At 33.2% G+C, this 18,372-nt stretch overlaps 2 protein-coding genes across 4 annotated transcripts; both read right to left on the reverse strand.

Moving 5' to 3' along the window:
* Window positions 1-4,521: 4,521 nt before the first annotated feature.
* Window positions 4,522-6,086, reverse strand: LOC108783276 (uncharacterized). 3 transcript variants are annotated; one of them, XM_018551810.1, is made up of 3 exons: window positions 6,018-6,086; window positions 5,176-5,475; window positions 4,522-5,100 (listed from the first exon to the last, which is right to left on the reverse strand). In XM_018551810.1, exons 2-3 carry the CDS (start codon window positions 5,464-5,466, stop codon window positions 4,522-4,524), a joined length of 870 nt encoding a protein of 289 aa, XP_018407312.1. In that variant the 5' UTR covers window positions 5,467-5,475; window positions 6,018-6,086. The 3 variants fall into 3 exon arrangements, with proteins under 3 accessions (XP_018407312.1, XP_018407313.1, XP_018407311.1); XM_018551811.1 differs by lacking the exon at window positions 6,018-6,086 and adding an exon at window positions 5,596-5,775; XM_018551809.1 differs by lacking the exon at window positions 6,018-6,086 and adding an exon at window positions 5,576-5,775.
* Window positions 6,087-10,198: 4,112 nt separating this feature from the next.
* LOC108783289 (uncharacterized) lies at window positions 10,199-15,972 on the reverse strand. The gene is made up of 7 exons (XM_018551832.1): window positions 15,355-15,972; window positions 14,994-15,277; window positions 12,386-13,603; window positions 12,034-12,323; window positions 11,080-11,494; window positions 10,865-10,966; window positions 10,199-10,768 (listed from the first exon to the last, which is right to left on the reverse strand). Exons 1-7 carry the CDS (start codon window positions 15,826-15,828, stop codon window positions 10,429-10,431), a joined length of 3,123 nt encoding a protein of 1,040 aa, XP_018407334.1. The 5' UTR covers window positions 15,829-15,972; the 3' UTR covers window positions 10,199-10,428.
* Between the last annotated feature and the right edge of the window lie 2,400 nt (window positions 15,973-18,372).

The following is an 18,372-nucleotide window of genomic DNA, read 5'->3' on the forward strand; positions in this document are numbered from 1 at the left end:
TAAGTATCAAAATATTGTTAGATTGCTTGTCAATTTAACTTTGTGATATTACTACGGTAGTTATTTAGAGTTGCGTTGTAAGTCTGAAGAATTTTCGGCACGCGATTAAGGGGACTACATACGTGGTAAATAAAATTCACACATTACATTAGCAACCAAAATCCTACTCTTGACCGTTATTTGGCCGATTACATATCATTATTTATATGTGATTTAATGCAAGTCAGCTTTTAAAATAAAATAATTTTATAATTGATTATTGTATGAAACTTTTTTTTGCGTTACTAGAATGCTAGAATGTCCATATTATCAGCTACAGAGACGAATATGTTTCGTTCGCCTCAGGAATGGATTCATAGAGTAGCACCACCAGTGCAATTGCAGTTGACAGCATCTTCCTCGTCACCATTGTCAATCTGTACGCCGCTGCAACCAATTCACGATGCTGCAATCGGCCATCGTCCTTTACAGGCATTGTTTATACAAACATTTTTTTTTATAGAAAAGAATGTTTATATAGAATATAGAAATTTTTTTTTATTTTTCATATTTTTACTTTTTCTGTCTGCAATCTGTGTCTTTTAACAAATATTAAAATCTTTAATAAAAATTGAAATTTAAGGAAAAATGAAGAAAAAATGGAAATTTGTTTATTCATATGTAATTTAGCAATAAGGGAATCGAATTCCTTTATTTCGGAGAAAATTGAAAGTGTGTGAAATGTTTTTGGAACCAAAAAAGACCTAAATTGCAGACGGAAAGTTAATCGTTCCAAAATATAAATATTATATTCATATTTGAAGAATAAGAGAGAGATAGAGAGAGAAATTATTGCAACTATTTTCCACATTTGTAATTATTATCAATTATAAACAATTACAATTGATAAATAGAATTAAACATTTCCACAAAGCTACTCATAAAAGTAAAATACAACGTAACTTTGCAGATGTACGAGAAATTTTTACCTTGCACCCAGGCAAGTTCAACGACACCTATACCCGTGTATCAGCGACCGATGGAACTGTACCAGGAACCAATGCTGAAGCGGAAGAATCAAGGAGTCGACTTCAACAATCTCATATTACTAACAAAGAACAGCATCAAGACGCGACGTGGTCACTCGAAGCCCACTGTTCAGCAGCCCTTCTTTCTAGATTCCAGACAGAGCTTAAAAACTTCCAGTCACAATGTGCAGGTGCAATGGTTCGATAAGGATCACAATGTCAAGAAAGCGAAGGAGGTCGTGACCGTAAACGCACTCGTATCCGAGCTGCGCAGTTTTGAGGAGAAATACGAATACTACAGAGGAGCCAATACTAGCTGGAGAACAATCGCCGAGTCATCACAAGGCCAGCAAAGATTGTCTGAAACTTCGTTCCGATTGAAGGATGGAACATATGGGACCGAGGGCTCAAGCTGTAGGTCAAAAGACAGATACTTTGGAAACGAGAGTTCAAGATATAGAACTTCGAATGCTGATGAGAATAAGAGCTCAAAGCGGCCGCTTTATAGAGACGTTTTAGCGAATGCGTCGAACGAGGCGATCTTAGATAATGTCTTCGAGAAGAGGTGCATTGAAGTTTTCGCGATTAAAAACTTTTGAAAAGTTTCGATGATTTGATGGAATAGTCATTTTTCTGATCAAACTCATTTATATATAGTAATTTGAATAGCTGCATTCAATAAAAAAAAGCTGCAGTGTTTGTAACTGTTGTAAAATTCTTTAATATATGATTAATTTTGCCCTTAATTCTTCGCTGGATTTAAAAATGTATAAATCAATTACATTAACGAATTTTATAACAGTTGTAAAACTTTTCCTGCTGAATACAGCTGATTGGTTTTCAGGTACGACGAGCTTGAACAGCAAGCGATGGAACAATACAGGAATTCGGAGGAGTCACTGGCGCTCAGATATCAGGCAATATTTTAAACTTGTAGTTTATAGCTTATAGCTATATTTTTTGCCTCGCAAAAGATGAAATGAAAAAATTTTTTTTTAATTAGCAAGACCTGTGTGATCTTATTATAGATTCTTTGACTAATACCAATAAGCTAAATTACTTATTTCTTTTTACTCCAATAGTTATTAAATAACATTTTGCATCCCAAAGAACTAATTTTCAATCAATTCTTAACGCTGAAAATGGAATACTTCGCTACACAAACGCGTTTTTTTCGATTAATTTTTATTCAACTATTTTTAAAACATCATTACGCTGATGTTTAAATTACGATGTCACAGGAATTGGAACGTCAAGCAATGGAACAATACAGAAATGGTAACACAGGAGACGAAAAGCGCTCAATGGATCAGGATTGTATCGATGGACAAAGATGTTCGGAATACGGACACTGCAGTCCTGTGAAAAGACAAATCACTCTGTTGAAACCGAAGGGTAAATCCTTGCCAAATGTCTGTCATGGCAATGACAGTAATCATCAAGCAACCATCGCTTCAAGAAGTTTATCTGCATTGACTGACGAATCACCAAAGGAATCGAAAAACACATGTAAGGGTGCATCAGGAGATAAAATCGATACGAGTGGTAAGTTAGTTATCAGAGCGACGTAAGACATTACAAACAAATATTAGAGATAGAGACAGTTTATAATGCTTAAAGTCGTATTATGCCGATATTGGATAAATTTTTAGATATTTTTTTATCGCTACATTAGATTTTACCGTTTGATGTTGTAGTTGTTGCAACTACAGCAGTCACGTAGAAAGTAACAATATTTATGCTATTATTTTTTATAATACTGTCAACGCGCTGCAATGAATTTTGGCTTTTTTTAGTATTGAATTTCGAAATACAATTTACAACAGCGCGATTTGAATTTTATAATCAGAAAATGATTTCAAATTTATTAAAATTTGTGAAGTCTCAGTTCGAGCATCGTCAAAGCGGCATCTGATACTGATGTCACCCTTCAAACGTAAATCAGAAGCCAAACAAATAATGAAGGCAACGAAACTACAAGGTATTTGCTCGTTTTCCGAGACAAGAAATAACGTCCTTGATTATTATCGGACTTCCGAAATCGCTCAGAATGGCAGTGGTGATGAAAATATAACAATTATACAATCGCCCAGTACTGAAGGTATAATAGCACCAATCATATAAAGACACAATATGATATCTATATAATTTATATATATTTACACATACACATATAATTAAAAAAATATATATATATAAAATATATAAAGTAGAAGTATTTCTAATTATGTGTTTATTTTTATGATGTATTATTTCTTATTTTTATTTTTAATACCATTTTATAATTATAAGTTTGAAATCATTAAGCAATAAAAAGAATTTATTTTTTTACATGGTATTCATGCTAATAAAGAAACAAATAAAGATGCTACCTGATCTGAGTACCAATCATGTACTTTTCTTTAGGGTAGAGTGAAAAGCATGTGAAAAGTGAAACATTTTTCCATTAATTTTAATAATAAAAATGTTTACTTTTCCACTCTAAGGAAAAAGTACACATTCAGTACCCTAACGTTTTCAGTTTGGTTGTCCGGATTCTGGACTACTTAAGAGCAAGTAACGAATTTTCTTGAGAAAAATTGAAAGACTATCGAAGTTCCTTTGCCAGGACGACATCGATGGATTGAACCGGAGAAATTCTTCAGAAACAAAAAGCAAGTCGTGACTTGTAATATAATTAATGTTATAGGCATATATTATGATTATATATGTATGTATGAGAAGTAAGTTATAGCGTATTCATGTGATATACGTATATTGATATACAATCGACAGGACAGTTTACATAAATCTTTTCAAATTATTGCTTGTAAATAGTGACCAGACTTGCGAAATGCATTAAACATGTCTATCTGTTCATAAGCACGCGTATTATATATTTTTTTATATTATAAAATATGCTATAAAAAGGTAACAAATCTAAACTGGCTACATTATTCGATATTCGAAGGATACAATACACGATATACTTTATCAAGATCTAAGTAGCATTAAATCTTTTGGGAACATATCTTTGGACATTTTCAGTCTTTGTTTAACTTTTTAAGTCATCTGTCATGTAAATGGTATGCAATACAAATAAAATAAGGCATTACAAAATATAGCATAAAAAAAACCTTATCAAAGACTACACTGTAAAAAATATTGCGTTTCTTTTCACGTATATAAACTCTGAACTCTGTCTTTACACGAAACACACGCATGCATATTTTTATATAATATATAGGAATAGAGTAATTTAATATATTAATCGCGTTCAACAGAATATTTATTTTACAACTATCAGAAGTTTTCTTTGTTGAGATAAAACTATTTCTTTAGATCTATAAAAGTATAATCCAATTAATACGAAGAAAACTTAGAACAATTGTAGAATAAACATTCTGCCAAATATTTGTTCAAACATCTGCAACCATATACACTACATACATTCTTTGGATATTATGGAAATATCTTTTATGTAATAGAAGAGTATTCAAATAATTCAATCATTAGCTTCTACAACGGAAGGAATTTACCAATTATCGAGAAACTCAAATCCAGTCTTTGGTATACTTCTCTCTTCCTCTTCTTGATTCAGTTGGGATGACTGAAAGCTACTGTAGGAACTAGGTGTTTCTAACAGGGCGGTCGATTCGTTTATGTCGCTCGATTTCGTTCGCGATGTCACCACTAAAGTATTCGATTGACTTTTGTCCGTATCTGAATCCCTTACCAAACTTTCTAGGTCATCCTCGACGTTGCTTTGTAACTTTAATAAAGACGTCTTGTTGATTAGTTTAGCAAATATACTATCAGAGTGTTCGCTGTCAATTTCATTTGTCAGTAAGTCACTGCACTGATCATTTTCAAATAAATCGCTCGTGTAACAATCTGATGGATAACTGACTTGATGTAAGGAGTTATAGTTATCATTCAATGAACAATTGTTTCTTTGTGTCTTTATGAGACTAGAAAAATGTGGTAATTCTCCAAAATGAGTCCTTATTGACCTAGATTTCACATCTTCGTTAGAATCTATAAGACTGAGATTCATCTGTGATTGGGTCATAAACGAAAATGGTGCGGAGTGTTCATCTCGCCATCGTAATGTCTATAATATGATGAAAGAGTTATCACTTTTTTATCTAATTTTTCCCACAAATATCGATGATACTACTATACTTACTGAACCGGTTTCGTCTATGACATACTTCATTCCAGTTTGTATGCGCAATTTTGGAAACCACTCAGGTAACTCCTTTGTCAACTCGATCTTCTTCAAGGTGTACTTCAAAGCTACTTCGGGCTGAATTATAGTCTCATTAATGGCTTGATTGCGTTCTGCTGTACTCAAGGTGTTCCATAGTCCTTCGTAGGCCTCCTTCGTTGATGTTATGTCCTCGCCAATCCTTCGAGCTATAGGATTTATATTATAAAAATATTCCTCTGCTCTTGCGGTAAGAGTGCTGGAACTCATTCTGCTATGCTGAAACACAAAAATTTGCTAAAACTGATCATAATTATTGAATGTATAAAATATAAAGACAAATCTACGACCACAGCAATGTCAGTATATTTTAACATACGTGTTAGCTTTAATAATAACCCAAATAAAAGAGGTGAGCGTATTATATCGACATAATTATTAATTGTTTCGTTATATTATATCACAGGATAATCGGATAAACGTTTAACAAAAGTAAGTCTTGAATACTCGTTAACTGTCATTGTCCAAGATCACATTCACGAAAATGTATCGACCGCTGAAACGAGCGTGTCAATTGAAGATAATTATGATGGATTCACACTGCATCCGATGTGTATCATACGACACTCTGCAACCAATCAGAAAAATCGTATCATCGATACGAAGCAAAATCTTGTTTTCCGGTTGGTTGCCGAGTCGTCGTACGACGAAAGTCGGATGCAGTGTGAATTCATGGTGCATTCAGAATCGCCGTCCGGATGCACGATGCACCCACATATTGTTTTATCCTTGTTGTTCACGAATGATAAATAACACGATACCTGGGTGCATTCAGATGATGATTCTGAAGGCAATCCTACATTAGGGCTCGCAGAAGGCTAAAAGCCATGATGGCAAAACTTGTTATGCGCTTGCGCTTACTCAGCAAATAAAATAATAGGCACATTCAAACCGGCAGAGGAAATATTCTAGCTGCTTTCGCCGAACAAAAATATAAAAATTGCTAGTTACTTTATCAAGCAACCAACTGCACAGCATATTTTATTTTTCTTTTTTAGTCACGTTTTAGTATTATAATATTTTTGCTTATTAAGTTTTTAAATATTTGTTTTATTATGTTTATGTATCAATATAAGTGTTGACTAATTTACTGACTAATTCATGCTATTATTTCGTAGTATTGTTCATATTATATTAATTTTTAATTATAAAATGTTTAATTAGAAATATTTTCAAAACTACAAAGCGTAATATTATTAAAAGATGCAAAATCGTACGTTAATATATATAATAACAAAATCATTATTTAATAATTACAATAATTTATGGTATTAATGTAATTTCTTTTTTTTTGCAAAAAATTATAGTTTAATTATTGAAAATAGATAAAACACAATAGATAAAAACGGCTGATTATTAATCGTGTATTTCCTTGCCGAGCGGCGCAAGTTAACTGTTTTGTCAGTTAAAATAATGCATCTGCAAAACTGTACTGTTAGGCCGGAATCAGACTACGCATTGAAAATTGAAATTTGACCAATGAGAATAAAGAAATTTTAACGCCTATTATTTTGATTAGCCAAAATTCAATCTTTCAATCTTCAATGCGTAGTTTGATTCCGGCCTTAGAATATAAGTACATAATAATTTCAGCAGGCTTATTATGTAACTTTTAATGATAATGTCGATATCATTAGCTGTTGTTGTGCAGCTTCTTTACCATATAAATTATCTCCGCAACGACGCTGTAACAATATCGACGTTGCGAGTTACAGAAATCTACTATTAACCTGTATTATGGTAAGTCTGGAACACACTTATTATAGATTTTTTATAGCATTCGTAGCTAGCCAATTTTTTTTATAATTACTTATATTAGTAACAGATTTTAATTTTACAATGGGTAGGGACATTACAATAAAAGAGTCGAATGAAAAAAGTAACATGTCTATATTTTTCTTTTTTTTTTAACGGTGAAGATCGTACGAGGTACTAATGAAGCTAAAATGTTCTCAGCAGACATGCGAAACGAGAGATCAAATAATACCTTGGAATTTCGTTTTGTATGCTATAAAGGAACAAACTCATTTAAATGTATTCATTTAAATATATTTTAAGAATCCCGCATAAAAACGAAGGTGAACAATACAATGCCCAACTTTTTTACTTGTACATTCGGATTGCGACGGAAATTCATTTATATATAAATTTATATATATATATATATATACGTATATATATACATATACACATTATTTTATTATCACACACACATATACAATATTTTAATATCTCATTATCAGTCGCTCGCGATGATAGATTTTTTCTACAAATTCGACAGATAGATGATTATTTACTTAAAGTTTATAAATTAATATAAAGAATGATATATGTAAAGTAAGTATAATATGAAGACACAACGTATATAATGTAAAGAATGAAAATACTTATTTGCAACTGATAGGAATGATAATAAATAAAAATTGCATACGATAACACACATCATAATATTTTATAAAACATTTCAAGTATAAAGGAATATATTTTTAATCACTTGTGTCTTTCTTTATACAAAGTATATGTACAACTTAGTACGTTACGCGCGGTTTGATATTTTGTTAATTACAAAATAAAAGCTTTCTTATCTCAATAAAAATTTTTCAGATATTTTTTTCATCAATGTACCAATTGTTTGCTTCGATAATTGTAATCTTTTTGAAAATATTTATTCATCCGGATCGTTTTAATAAAAGAACATATTTTGAGAATGGAATGAATTGATAACATCATATTATAAAAAATTCAAAATAAATTCCTTTATTAAATTAAAAAAATAGATTTTAAAAAAATTTATTTTTATATCTTAGAAAAAATCTTTATACACATATCTGAATATACAGAAATTTGTGATATTGATATTCTGTATAAATATTTTTTATACTTTTATAAAGAAATACATTTTTAATCTGAAAATATTTTGTATTCAATCTATTCTCAAATTCCTTCTGAATAGTCAGAGTAAATAAATCCTTCAGATGGATGTGTAACAATAATAGATATAATTTTCCCATTATATTTTTTTAAATATTTTTTATCTGTAAAATAATTCTGTCTGATTAGGTACATCAGCATAGTTTATCGCATATATTGCACATTTAAAATATTTTGTTATATATTAGGTTGTACCATAAGAAATTGCTGTTTTTATTGATCAAAGTAAAAATAATGTATTAAAAAAAAAACAAGTTTTTGAAACAAAAAAAATATGCATAGACATAGGATGTGGGACTATCTAGATTTATTTTCGATATTTAGATTTTCAAGAAATGTATTAATCATCGAAAGTTCTTTCACAACAGAGTTCTCATCAAGAATCGTATTAATATTTCTATTTATTTGAGATGTATTATGTTCTAATTTCAAATCCATATAAAAATATTTACAATTTTATCACCTTATACTATTTTTTTAAAATTTTCTTATTTTCTATGAATATAAAAAAAAAATAATACAATACGATTAAAGAAAATGATAGTTTAACATTGTTACAAAAGTTATGAATATTATAATTGAATATATGTTTTGTTTCAATTTCATTAATTTATCAAATTTAAATTAATTTAATATCAACAATTTTATGTAGTACAACCCAATTTTTTTTATTTCTGATACTGTCATAGTTCTTCAATGACAGAAAGTTGTAAAACTTTATTAGATATATCTTAAAGCTAAAGCATTGAGTTAACAAAGAAAGACTTATCTATGTAGTTACTTTTTGTTAAATAATTTATATATGGAACATGTAAGTTTAGCAGAGAACTTCTTCCATTTTTGATATCTTTATTAAAAAAAATATACAAAATAATTCATAGTTTACGATTCCTTTTGTAATTATATTACATACCGTGTGTATCTTAATCCTTTAGCTACGAATGGCCACAGAGCATATTCTGCATATTCACCGAGTATTAAACTATTCCCACATACGAACAGCCACTGTAAGGACCATGGCCTACAAAAAATCTTAGATAGTATGTACAACGTAAAGCAGTAAGCGAATTAGTCAATTAATAGAGACCATAACGTAAGTGCTAGCAAATTCAACATGTTGATTTCTTAATTGATTAATTTTATTGCTTAAGTTTTTTTGTGTGCCATGTAGTAATAAATATTGAGATATTTTAAAGGCGTTAATTAAGTAAAGGAATCTTAATTTCAAAAATACAATTGTGTAATGAATAAACGCTTTATATTCAAATAAAAATCGAAGAAATAGTAATAAAATTACAAAATTTACTCTAATAAATCCATGTATGTAAATCTTGTCGTTTGCTAGAGTAAATTTTATAATTTTATTGTCTCTTAGTACTTTTTTATTTGAATATAAAGCGAATATTTATCTGACTCTTAGTCCTTTTACATTACACAATTATATATCTTAAAGAAAAAAAAAAATTATTTTGATATGTTCCAAATGTACAAAAGTATCAAAAACCTAACGTAATGTAAACTATGGGTTATTAATACTATTAATACATTTCGGACATATACACTGCATGCGTATTGATTGAATTACAAAACGATATCTATTTATCTATAGAGAACAATAATAAGTAAATAATATACTGTAAGATAATTTTAGAATATGTCGTATTAACACAAAATTAATAAATTCAAATAATATTTCACGGCAAAAAAAACTTGTGGTTTTTCCGTATGACGATAGCGCTTCCTCGATTAGTGCTCTGTTGTAGCAAAAGGGTTAATTTTCTAGATTATTTGGGCCTTAAAATCTTATTTTATCAAAATGTGGTACAATTTTAATCAGAAAACTTTTATGCGAAGAATACTGTATTGCTTTAAGTCTATAATATAAATTAACAATTTTATTTTACGTCTAAGTCAGCCGTCAACTATTTTCTTTTCACAAGATAAAATTCACGAAAAAATGTATTTCTTATATAAAGAATATATATGTGTGGATGTGTGTGTATATATACTATATATATGTGTGTGTATGTGTGTATCATAATATATTCTTTATATATAAAATGTTGCGTTTATATGACGACTTTACTTAAACTATATCACGGTTTTCTCTTCAGAAATCAAGACATGTCGTGTGTCATGGTCTTTGACAGCAACAAGTAATAAAACAATTTGAATAGAAGAATAGTAATTAAAGGACAGTGTGATTGCACACATAAAATAGGCCAAATGTGAAGTCCACAGTTACCCATTCGATATATGTTTTAGAGGACCGAGACTTAATATGGAGGTAGCACCGAGCGCACCCAGATTGCAGCTGCTTGTATTTCTCGCACCGTCTATTGTGATTATCGGTAAGCCAAAGTAACCACCGGTTTGAGCACTTAACTGCGACAAAGGTATGTAATTTTGAATACCCAAATTTGCCAAGCGATTTAAAACATGCGGCGACTTTAAATCTACAACCGGCAAAGCCAATTCCGTGCCTCCGTTTTGTGCCATGGTATCAACTTCCTTGTGGTAAGTTTGTTTGTGCGTTGTCAACGCTTGAACTGTGGGATATTGAGCTGGACAAAGGTTGCACCTTAAGAAAAAATAGAATCGATCAGTTCTATTCTCATATATGTTACTATTTAAAGGAAAATAAAATTCCCCCATAAGAGAAATAACTATATCTCACCTGTGAAGCAATTTGCTGGTTGTTCGATGAGTTGCCATATGCTGTGTCAACATGTCTTGATTTTGAAAATTCTTATCACATACCTGACACGTTAATAATGCTCTAGAAAAGATAAATATTGTGTTTTATTATGTTTCACAAGTTAATCGTTGATTAATAAATAGCATAATTATACATAAAAACAAAATGCAAGCAATAATATAGACAGTTCTCACCTCGGTGGTCGACCACGCCTTACTACTGGCATCTGAGGTGGACCATCCTGCGTAAGATCCACTGTTGGTGGTCTTGGAGGTCGCTCAACTTGGTCATTGATTGGCGATTTGTTTTGTTTGTTTTGTGGAACAGCAAATTGCCCTTGTTCTTGCTGCTTTCTTTGTGAACTAGTTGGTATGATAGAAATAGCAGAATTCAGATTGAGCGCTGTAACATTTAAAGGCTGCTGTGAAGGTGATGGCCTCTGCTGCTGCTGGGAAGGTATTTGCTGTTTGTTTTGTTCACTTGTCTTATTTTTATTTGCAGCTGGAGTAACGGTTATACCTCGAGCCGCGAGGACATTCGCCACCGCCTTGGCATCCGATTTCTTTCCCCCCGGGTTCGACGAGTTCTGGACTTGAGCTGGGATGGAACCTTCAGATTAGTAAAAGACAATGCTATTTTACTGTAATGCACCCCTTCTGCGAATAGAGTAATATAACGATTTTCTTTGAAACAGCCACATATTCTTTTATATACAATTGCAACATACATATACAACCAAATAGGATAAATGGAAAATAATTAACAAACAAAACATTATCTCACTAAAATAAAATTTTAAAATCAGCTGCATTCAGTAGAAACAACAGCAACTGTTGTAAGAATTTTCAATGGATTGGTTTATGTATTTAGATTCCCCTCCACCAGTGAAGAACTAAGGGTAAGAAACAATCATATTAAAGAATCTTACAATAGTTGCAACTCTGTTTTTTTTATACTAAACGAAATCATTGCAAAAATAAATGGTACTTCTTCTGTTTGCATAAAAGCAACTGAAAATATTATTAAATGAAATTATAGAAACCAAATTTCATAGAAGAGGTACTTTACACAGACGCATAAAAAAAATGTAAAGCAATAAAAAAAACTTAAAACAATCGATTTCAATCGAGTATGACAGATAAACCTACCAGGTTGTCGAACACTTAAAGTGATTGAATCTGTGAGATGTATCGTAGAATCATTTCTATTAGTTTGTTGCGTGGTAGCTCCTTGAACATTTTGGATAATAGGTAGTCCATCATTTCTCTTCTGTTGAGCTATGACATGGCAGTCTGCGTCTTCATTTCTATCAGGTAATAGAACATCCATTCGCCTCTGTTTTGCAGAAATGTTATTTTGTTGTTGTACAGACTGTTGCAATGGCCTTTTCATACGCTGGCGAGGAACTGGACCGCTGGTTGGTGGTAATCTCGGTGCCCTGGAAATTGAAGATACTATCTAATGAAAATGCTCGCGTCTGTATGTATAATCTACGCTTACCTGCTGTTTTGAACAACAGATGCTGTCGGATACCGTCCACGTGGAACTTGTTGGGGTATTTGGGGATGCATTTGTGGAGGAGGTGCAGGCATTTGAGGATATGGACCTGGTCCATATTGATACAAGTGTGCCATATGGGGTGGATAATGTAATCCTTGTGGTCCAGGTACTCTGTACAACGGTGGTCGTCCTGGCGGTTGTACAAAATAATTTGGTGCAGGTATCATTGTGTTGGCTCCTGGAGGAAGACTAGGGGGCATTTGCGTCTGTGGAAGAGGCATACGCTGCACTTGCTGGGCCAATTGCTGAACAGGCGGTGGTAGTTGTTCAAAGTTTACTGGCGGCATTTGCATTTGTTGGCCAGTAGCACCGCCTGTTGCCGCTGCTGCCACTGCGGCATTAAATGTCGGTGAATGCGTTTGATGCGGCGACGTTAAGGGTGAAGTCCTACTGAGTTGATGTGGACCATTCGTTGACGATACCTCCACAGACGAGATAGAAACAGCATGAGGTGAATGTGTGGTTTGGCCTAAGTGTGATGTATTTGTGTTCGACGACAAATGATGAGGTGATAGTTGGCTCATGCTCGGTGAGAGCGGGGTACCATGTACTTGTGCCCGATGTATCGATACCTCTACCATAGAATGGAAGATAAGATTGGTACATTCCGGTATATTACACTGATAATGACCGGCTTTACTACGGTGTTCGTCTAGATGGGCGATGTCTTTGAACTTTTCATTACAGACACGACATGTGCTGACAGTCTCCGCCAATTTCTCAAGGGGCACGTACTCTGCCGTTTCGCTAGATGACATATTGTTCGATAATGATACCTCATTTGGATTGCGTCTTTGATGATGTTCAATGAGAAAGCTCTGTAAAATCGATCCGGCATTATCCATGTTAGCATCGCTGCAAGTATCCCCCTGTTGTTCACTATCTTCCTTATTGAAGTCTTCACTGCTCTTGCTTGATAAATCAGATAGTTGATTCCAGTTGAAATTTTGTGTTTGCGATGCATCAGTCGATTCTCTGTTTTTATCTTCATTGTCGCATACCGGAGCGCGTTCGGTTGCATGATTAGAAAATGTGAAAGACTTTGGATTAATATCGATGGAAGGATTCTGTTCAAGATTATGTATTATATTAGATCCATTTCTGTCATCTTCTTCTTCTATTGACGAATTGTCAATCAGTTGACTAGCCGATCTGGAACTATAAAGAAATTAAATTTAGACTGCGTTTTATTGGACGTTTACGCGCTATAAGCTTATTTTCGTCTTTATTAATCATTACATGCAAAAGAAAGCATCAAATAGATACCGCGACCAAAATATCTGGTAATTATAGCATAAAAGTTCATGTAAACAGAGTGAATGTGAAGTGCTATTTACATACTTGCACGAGCTAAAAATTTACTATTGAAAGCTTTAAAACAATCTAAACAAAGTAAATTTCACGCTTTTTTTATTCTATTGTGATATTTTCATGTTAAATCAAATAAAAAATACATTATATACACACATATTAACATTTACATTATTCAGTCATATAGTACATATTGTTTATTTGCTATAAAACTCAAAAACAAAGGTCCATAAAAAAGTATTGTTTAATATTTTAAATCATTGTGTAATGTAAATATTTTGAAATATATAATTTAATAATTTTAATGCACAGAGATAAAAAATAACAGTTATCTTAGAAAGATAGGAAAAAATCATCAAAAAAATAATTTTTATTCACATATAACATGATTATTAAATTAAAAAAAAATTTTTTTTTAAATGCAGTGATTTAAAAAAATTAATTTTTGTGTTATGATTACTGCTTAACCATCATAAACGACTAAATTTTTTTAAATTACCGATAACCGTGTTATAGATAACCATTGTAGATGACGAAAATTGTTTTTGGATGCAAATAACCATTATAGATAACAGAAACTGTTTTTAGTTGCAAATAACTATTATTGATGATGGAAATGGTTTTTGGTTATAAATAACCATTATTGATAACAAGAATTTTATTTTTGTTACTGATAATCAATACTATCAGTAGTTAACCAAATTAACAATAACCGAAGTAAAAATTATGTTTATAGAAAGAAACAAATTCTTATTTATAGTGTATTTTAAAAAATATTTTTATGAATACATGATTTTTTATATACAAATCTGCACTCTAGTAATGATAATGAAAATTGATGATAGGCAAAAATAAGCAGACAAAATGCTAACTTATTAATTACTAGTAACTAAAATAAAATTCTATATAGTTATTGATAATGATTATTCACAATCAAAAACAATTTTCATTATCAATAATAGCTATAGTAACCAAAATTATTTTAAGATATAATGGTTATACTATAACTTTTTCTTATTTTGGTTATAACAGTTATGACCTCTGTTTTGGTATAATAATAGATATATATATATATATATGTTTTTTTTTATTTTCTTTATATTTCTCTTTCTGTTTATGTAAGCAACTCTATAATGATCATTTTTGAGTTATGTTAGTAAACGAGCAATGCAACAATAATCTGATAATAATAATAACATAATATTTATAAATCTAGTATTATAATTCATTAACCTACCTTGATTGTTCACCAAGTTTTTTCAAGTTTTCAATAGTTTCTCGGCATGTCGCTTCCAAAGCGTCCATTTCCTCATGATCTTCAGGTTCTGAAAGCCTTTTTTCAGAACTGTCACAATTATCGGTATTTGGTGTATCCTCGACATTTTGATCATCTTTCTCAGATGGATTTGCCATATCACTTCCTACATCAGAATCGCTCTCATTGACATCTGTGGACGGTCTTTCATTATTTTCCAGAGGATTTTGATGGTCTGTGTCCAATTTGATGTTATTGTAATCATCCTACAAAGAGAGCAAAATAGAAAAAAAAATGAGAAAAAATTCTCCACTCGAGACAGACTCAACAAAGAAGGACTCACTTGTTGGTCCACCATCACGTTTTCGAAAGGTTCGGTGATCGAGTTCTCCGCTGTCTTATCACCTCGTGGATCATTTTCCTTAGCACCTGCCACGTCTCTCTGTTGATAATACTCAGTAACAGGATAAAGGTTATTGTTCACTACGGTGAAATCTTCCGATTCCGAAGATTTCTTCAGGGTGAGCTTCAAGGATTCAGCAGCTACGTTTTGTTTCTTCAGGGTCAACTTCAATGAGCCGGTCTTCTCAGGATCCAGCCAGTACGTCTCCTTTTTCACCTTCACTACTTTCGGATTCGCTACCCTCTTAAGGACAATGCGGAGTTTCCTCAGATGTGTGTTTATGTGGACACGCAGCGGTTTCTTCGAGGTGAAACGCTCACCGCAAATGTCGCAATCCAGAAGTAGGTGATGATCATTCAAGTTGTCGTCCGACGAATTGGGAGTGCCCTCGCTAATGTCTGAAACAGAACGCATGGGGTCCCGGTCACTACACCTTCCCCGTCGAGAAGGTTACATCTTCCCGTGCCGTGTTCGCGCCTGTATATATATATATCTCTCATTACACCGCGTGCACACACACATCATCGTTTACGCTCACGTACGTCTAAAGTTTGTTGGTGCGCAGAAGTTACATCGTTTCTGCGAGGGGTAGGGAGAGAAAGAGTGAGCGAGCGAGTGAGAGTGAAAGAGAGAGAGAGAAACAGAGAGAAACGAACGCACGGAAGAAACAGAAGAGGGCCAGGGAGAGCGAGAAAGAGGAGTGGATTGGATTCAGGCAGATTCAGGTAACAAACGTACCGTGACGGCACGCCAATAAAGGTAGATCTAAACAGTGTCTTCGTCCACAAAACGTCGTCGGTGGGCCACTATAATAATTTACCGCGCTTTCCGTCGTTTCAACGTTAACTGACGTTAACTAAACCACTCTCTCGGTCCCTCGCCAAGGTTCTGCCTTGACGCGATTATGCGCGAGCGCACGTCCCGATGCAGAACGTGGGGGAGAGACGCGTTCCACACAGATTACGTATATACCGGTTGTATACGTGTACACGCATGTATATTTATTTACATGGAGAGGCGCGTAAACAAATCGACGCGCGCGATCTTACACACGCGGCAGCGGTCGGCGGCTTACTCGCGCAAAATGGCTGACGCCGCGCAGAATAATTGCCACTCTCCGGGGGCTAAGAATTGAAAAACACGACTCGCCAATCGATACGCGGGCTAAAGCACGCGCCGCATTGGCCGCTTTCGTATCGGCGCGCGGATTTCCCGCCACCGATTGGTCGTTCCGTCGACGTGTTGTATCCACGCGCCCGACGCCGCCGCGGCGAGTTCCGTAAACGCCGCGAAGTATCCGCGGAACACACTTGGAACTCTCGAATGTCTTGAATTCCGACCGACTTTTCAACTTTCAACTTGTGAAATGCTGTGAAATCGATCGCTCTTCCCATCTCTCGTCCCAGAAGGAACAGGTGATAAAGGAACATCCAAGTTCGTTCGAGGTACAAAAAGAGTAAGGTTTTTTGTGTGCTCATTTCTAAAGAAAACAACCAAAAAAAAAAAAGAAAAAAAACAGTAAAGGACTTCGGGACGCGAACAATAAGGATACGAGTAAACAACCGAGAGCTTGCTCGTCGTTGCTCCGATATTTGTCCGATCCGTGTTCGTGGTCATTCTCTTGTTGAACAGAGTATATAGAGTACTGGAAAATAAGAAGCGATACGCACACACTTTTAGGTATATATTCCGTAACGTGAAAGAGTGCGATGAATGAATGGCGGGTGTCTCGTTGCTCGATAACGTCGTCTTCGTCGACGAGGTGAGCGAGAGAACCTGTTCTCTGCCGGCGAGCGAGGAGCAAAAGCGGAGTCGCGATGAAATGTATTCGTCCCGTGCGATATGGAAATTTATTGCGCGCTCTTCTCGCCGCGTGTTTACGAATTCCTAACCTATACGGCCGACGTGAGTCTGCTCGTCGACGCCGAAACGACCGGCGTTTTCCCAAGTTTACTTTCACGCGCGTTTCCATCATACACGAAGATTTGTAAAAATCGACGCTAACCGAGTGTGTTACACGGGTATTTATGAAATATCTTACCAGAGAGATGTATAAATCATAAAAATACATTAAGATATTAATCTTGATTCAAAGAAATAAGAGATACTTAATGCGAAGGAAAACAGAACGTTGCTGAAAAAGCACTTGAATATTTGCACAACGAGATCAGACGCTGTAGCTGTTGATAATCGTAATTCATAATTATTTATTGGATCGTGTCTTTTCATATGCCATTTTATAACATTTAGAAGGAGATACATGTAACGAGATGATAATAGGAGATACATAGAATTTCTTTGTGCAAAACAATAGAAATACAGGGATACATTGCTAAACCGACAGTTATAAAAGTTTATCACAAAATTATAATAGTTCGCAAAATAACACAGAGTAACATAGAGTAAGACTCATGGACATTATAAAGTATAATACTACTGAAAGGAGAATGTTACTAGAAACTAAGGGAAAATAATTGTTTTCTTTTCATAAAATAAAGAGAAATATCAAGACGATTGTGATATCCATATACACATTTATCAGCACATCTATAATAAAGATAGATACACCAATTATTTTAGATTTTTATTTTTAGAAATATAGAATGAAATATTAGGAGAATTCACTCCAGATAAAAAGTAGAAGCAAAGTTAAAAATACAGCAAGTATCATATAATATGTACATAAAGCTAGATCCACTTCAATGGAGAAGATAAATTTTGCAAAAAAAAAAATAACAATGATTATTGATAGTAAAATTGATTAAAAAATTTACCGTTGTAGATAATTTCGGTATAAATCATACAATAATAAATTAATTTAAGCAGCTAGCAATAATTAAAGGATTTAAATCATACAATGATAAATTAATTTAAGTAGCTAATAATAATTTAAGTATTTAAATTAAAGAGAGAGATGTACTTATATTGTATAAATATATATATTTTAATAAATATATA

This window comes from Cyphomyrmex costatus, unplaced genomic scaffold (assembly GCF_001594065.2).
Source record: "Cyphomyrmex costatus isolate MS0001 unplaced genomic scaffold, Ccosl1.0 scaffold146, whole genome shotgun sequence".
Classification (NCBI taxonomy): domain Eukaryota; kingdom Metazoa; phylum Arthropoda; class Insecta; order Hymenoptera; family Formicidae; genus Cyphomyrmex; species Cyphomyrmex costatus.

Bases quoted from the DNA above. Each gene is read 5' to 3' on its own strand.
- LOC108783289 (XM_018551832.1), bottom strand. From the start codon at position 15,828: ATGCGTTCTGTTTCAGACATTAGCGAGGGCACTCCCAATTCGTCGGAC. The intron at 11,495-12,033 runs GTAGGTTTATCT...ACTAATCTGAAG, and splicing joins TTTAAGTGTTCGACAACCTG to GTTCCATCCCAGCTCAAGTC. The intron at 10,769-10,864 runs GTGAGATATAGT...TTTTTTCTTAAG, and splicing joins ACCAGCAAATTGCTTCACAG to GTGCAACCTTTGTCCAGCTC.
- LOC108783276 (XM_018551810.1), bottom strand. From the start codon at position 5,466: ATGAGTTCCAGCACTCTTACCGCAAGAGCAGAGGAATATTTTTATAAT. The intron at 5,101-5,175 runs GTAAGTATAGTA...ATCATATTATAG, and splicing joins TCATAGACGAAACCGGTTCA to ACATTACGATGGCGAGATGA.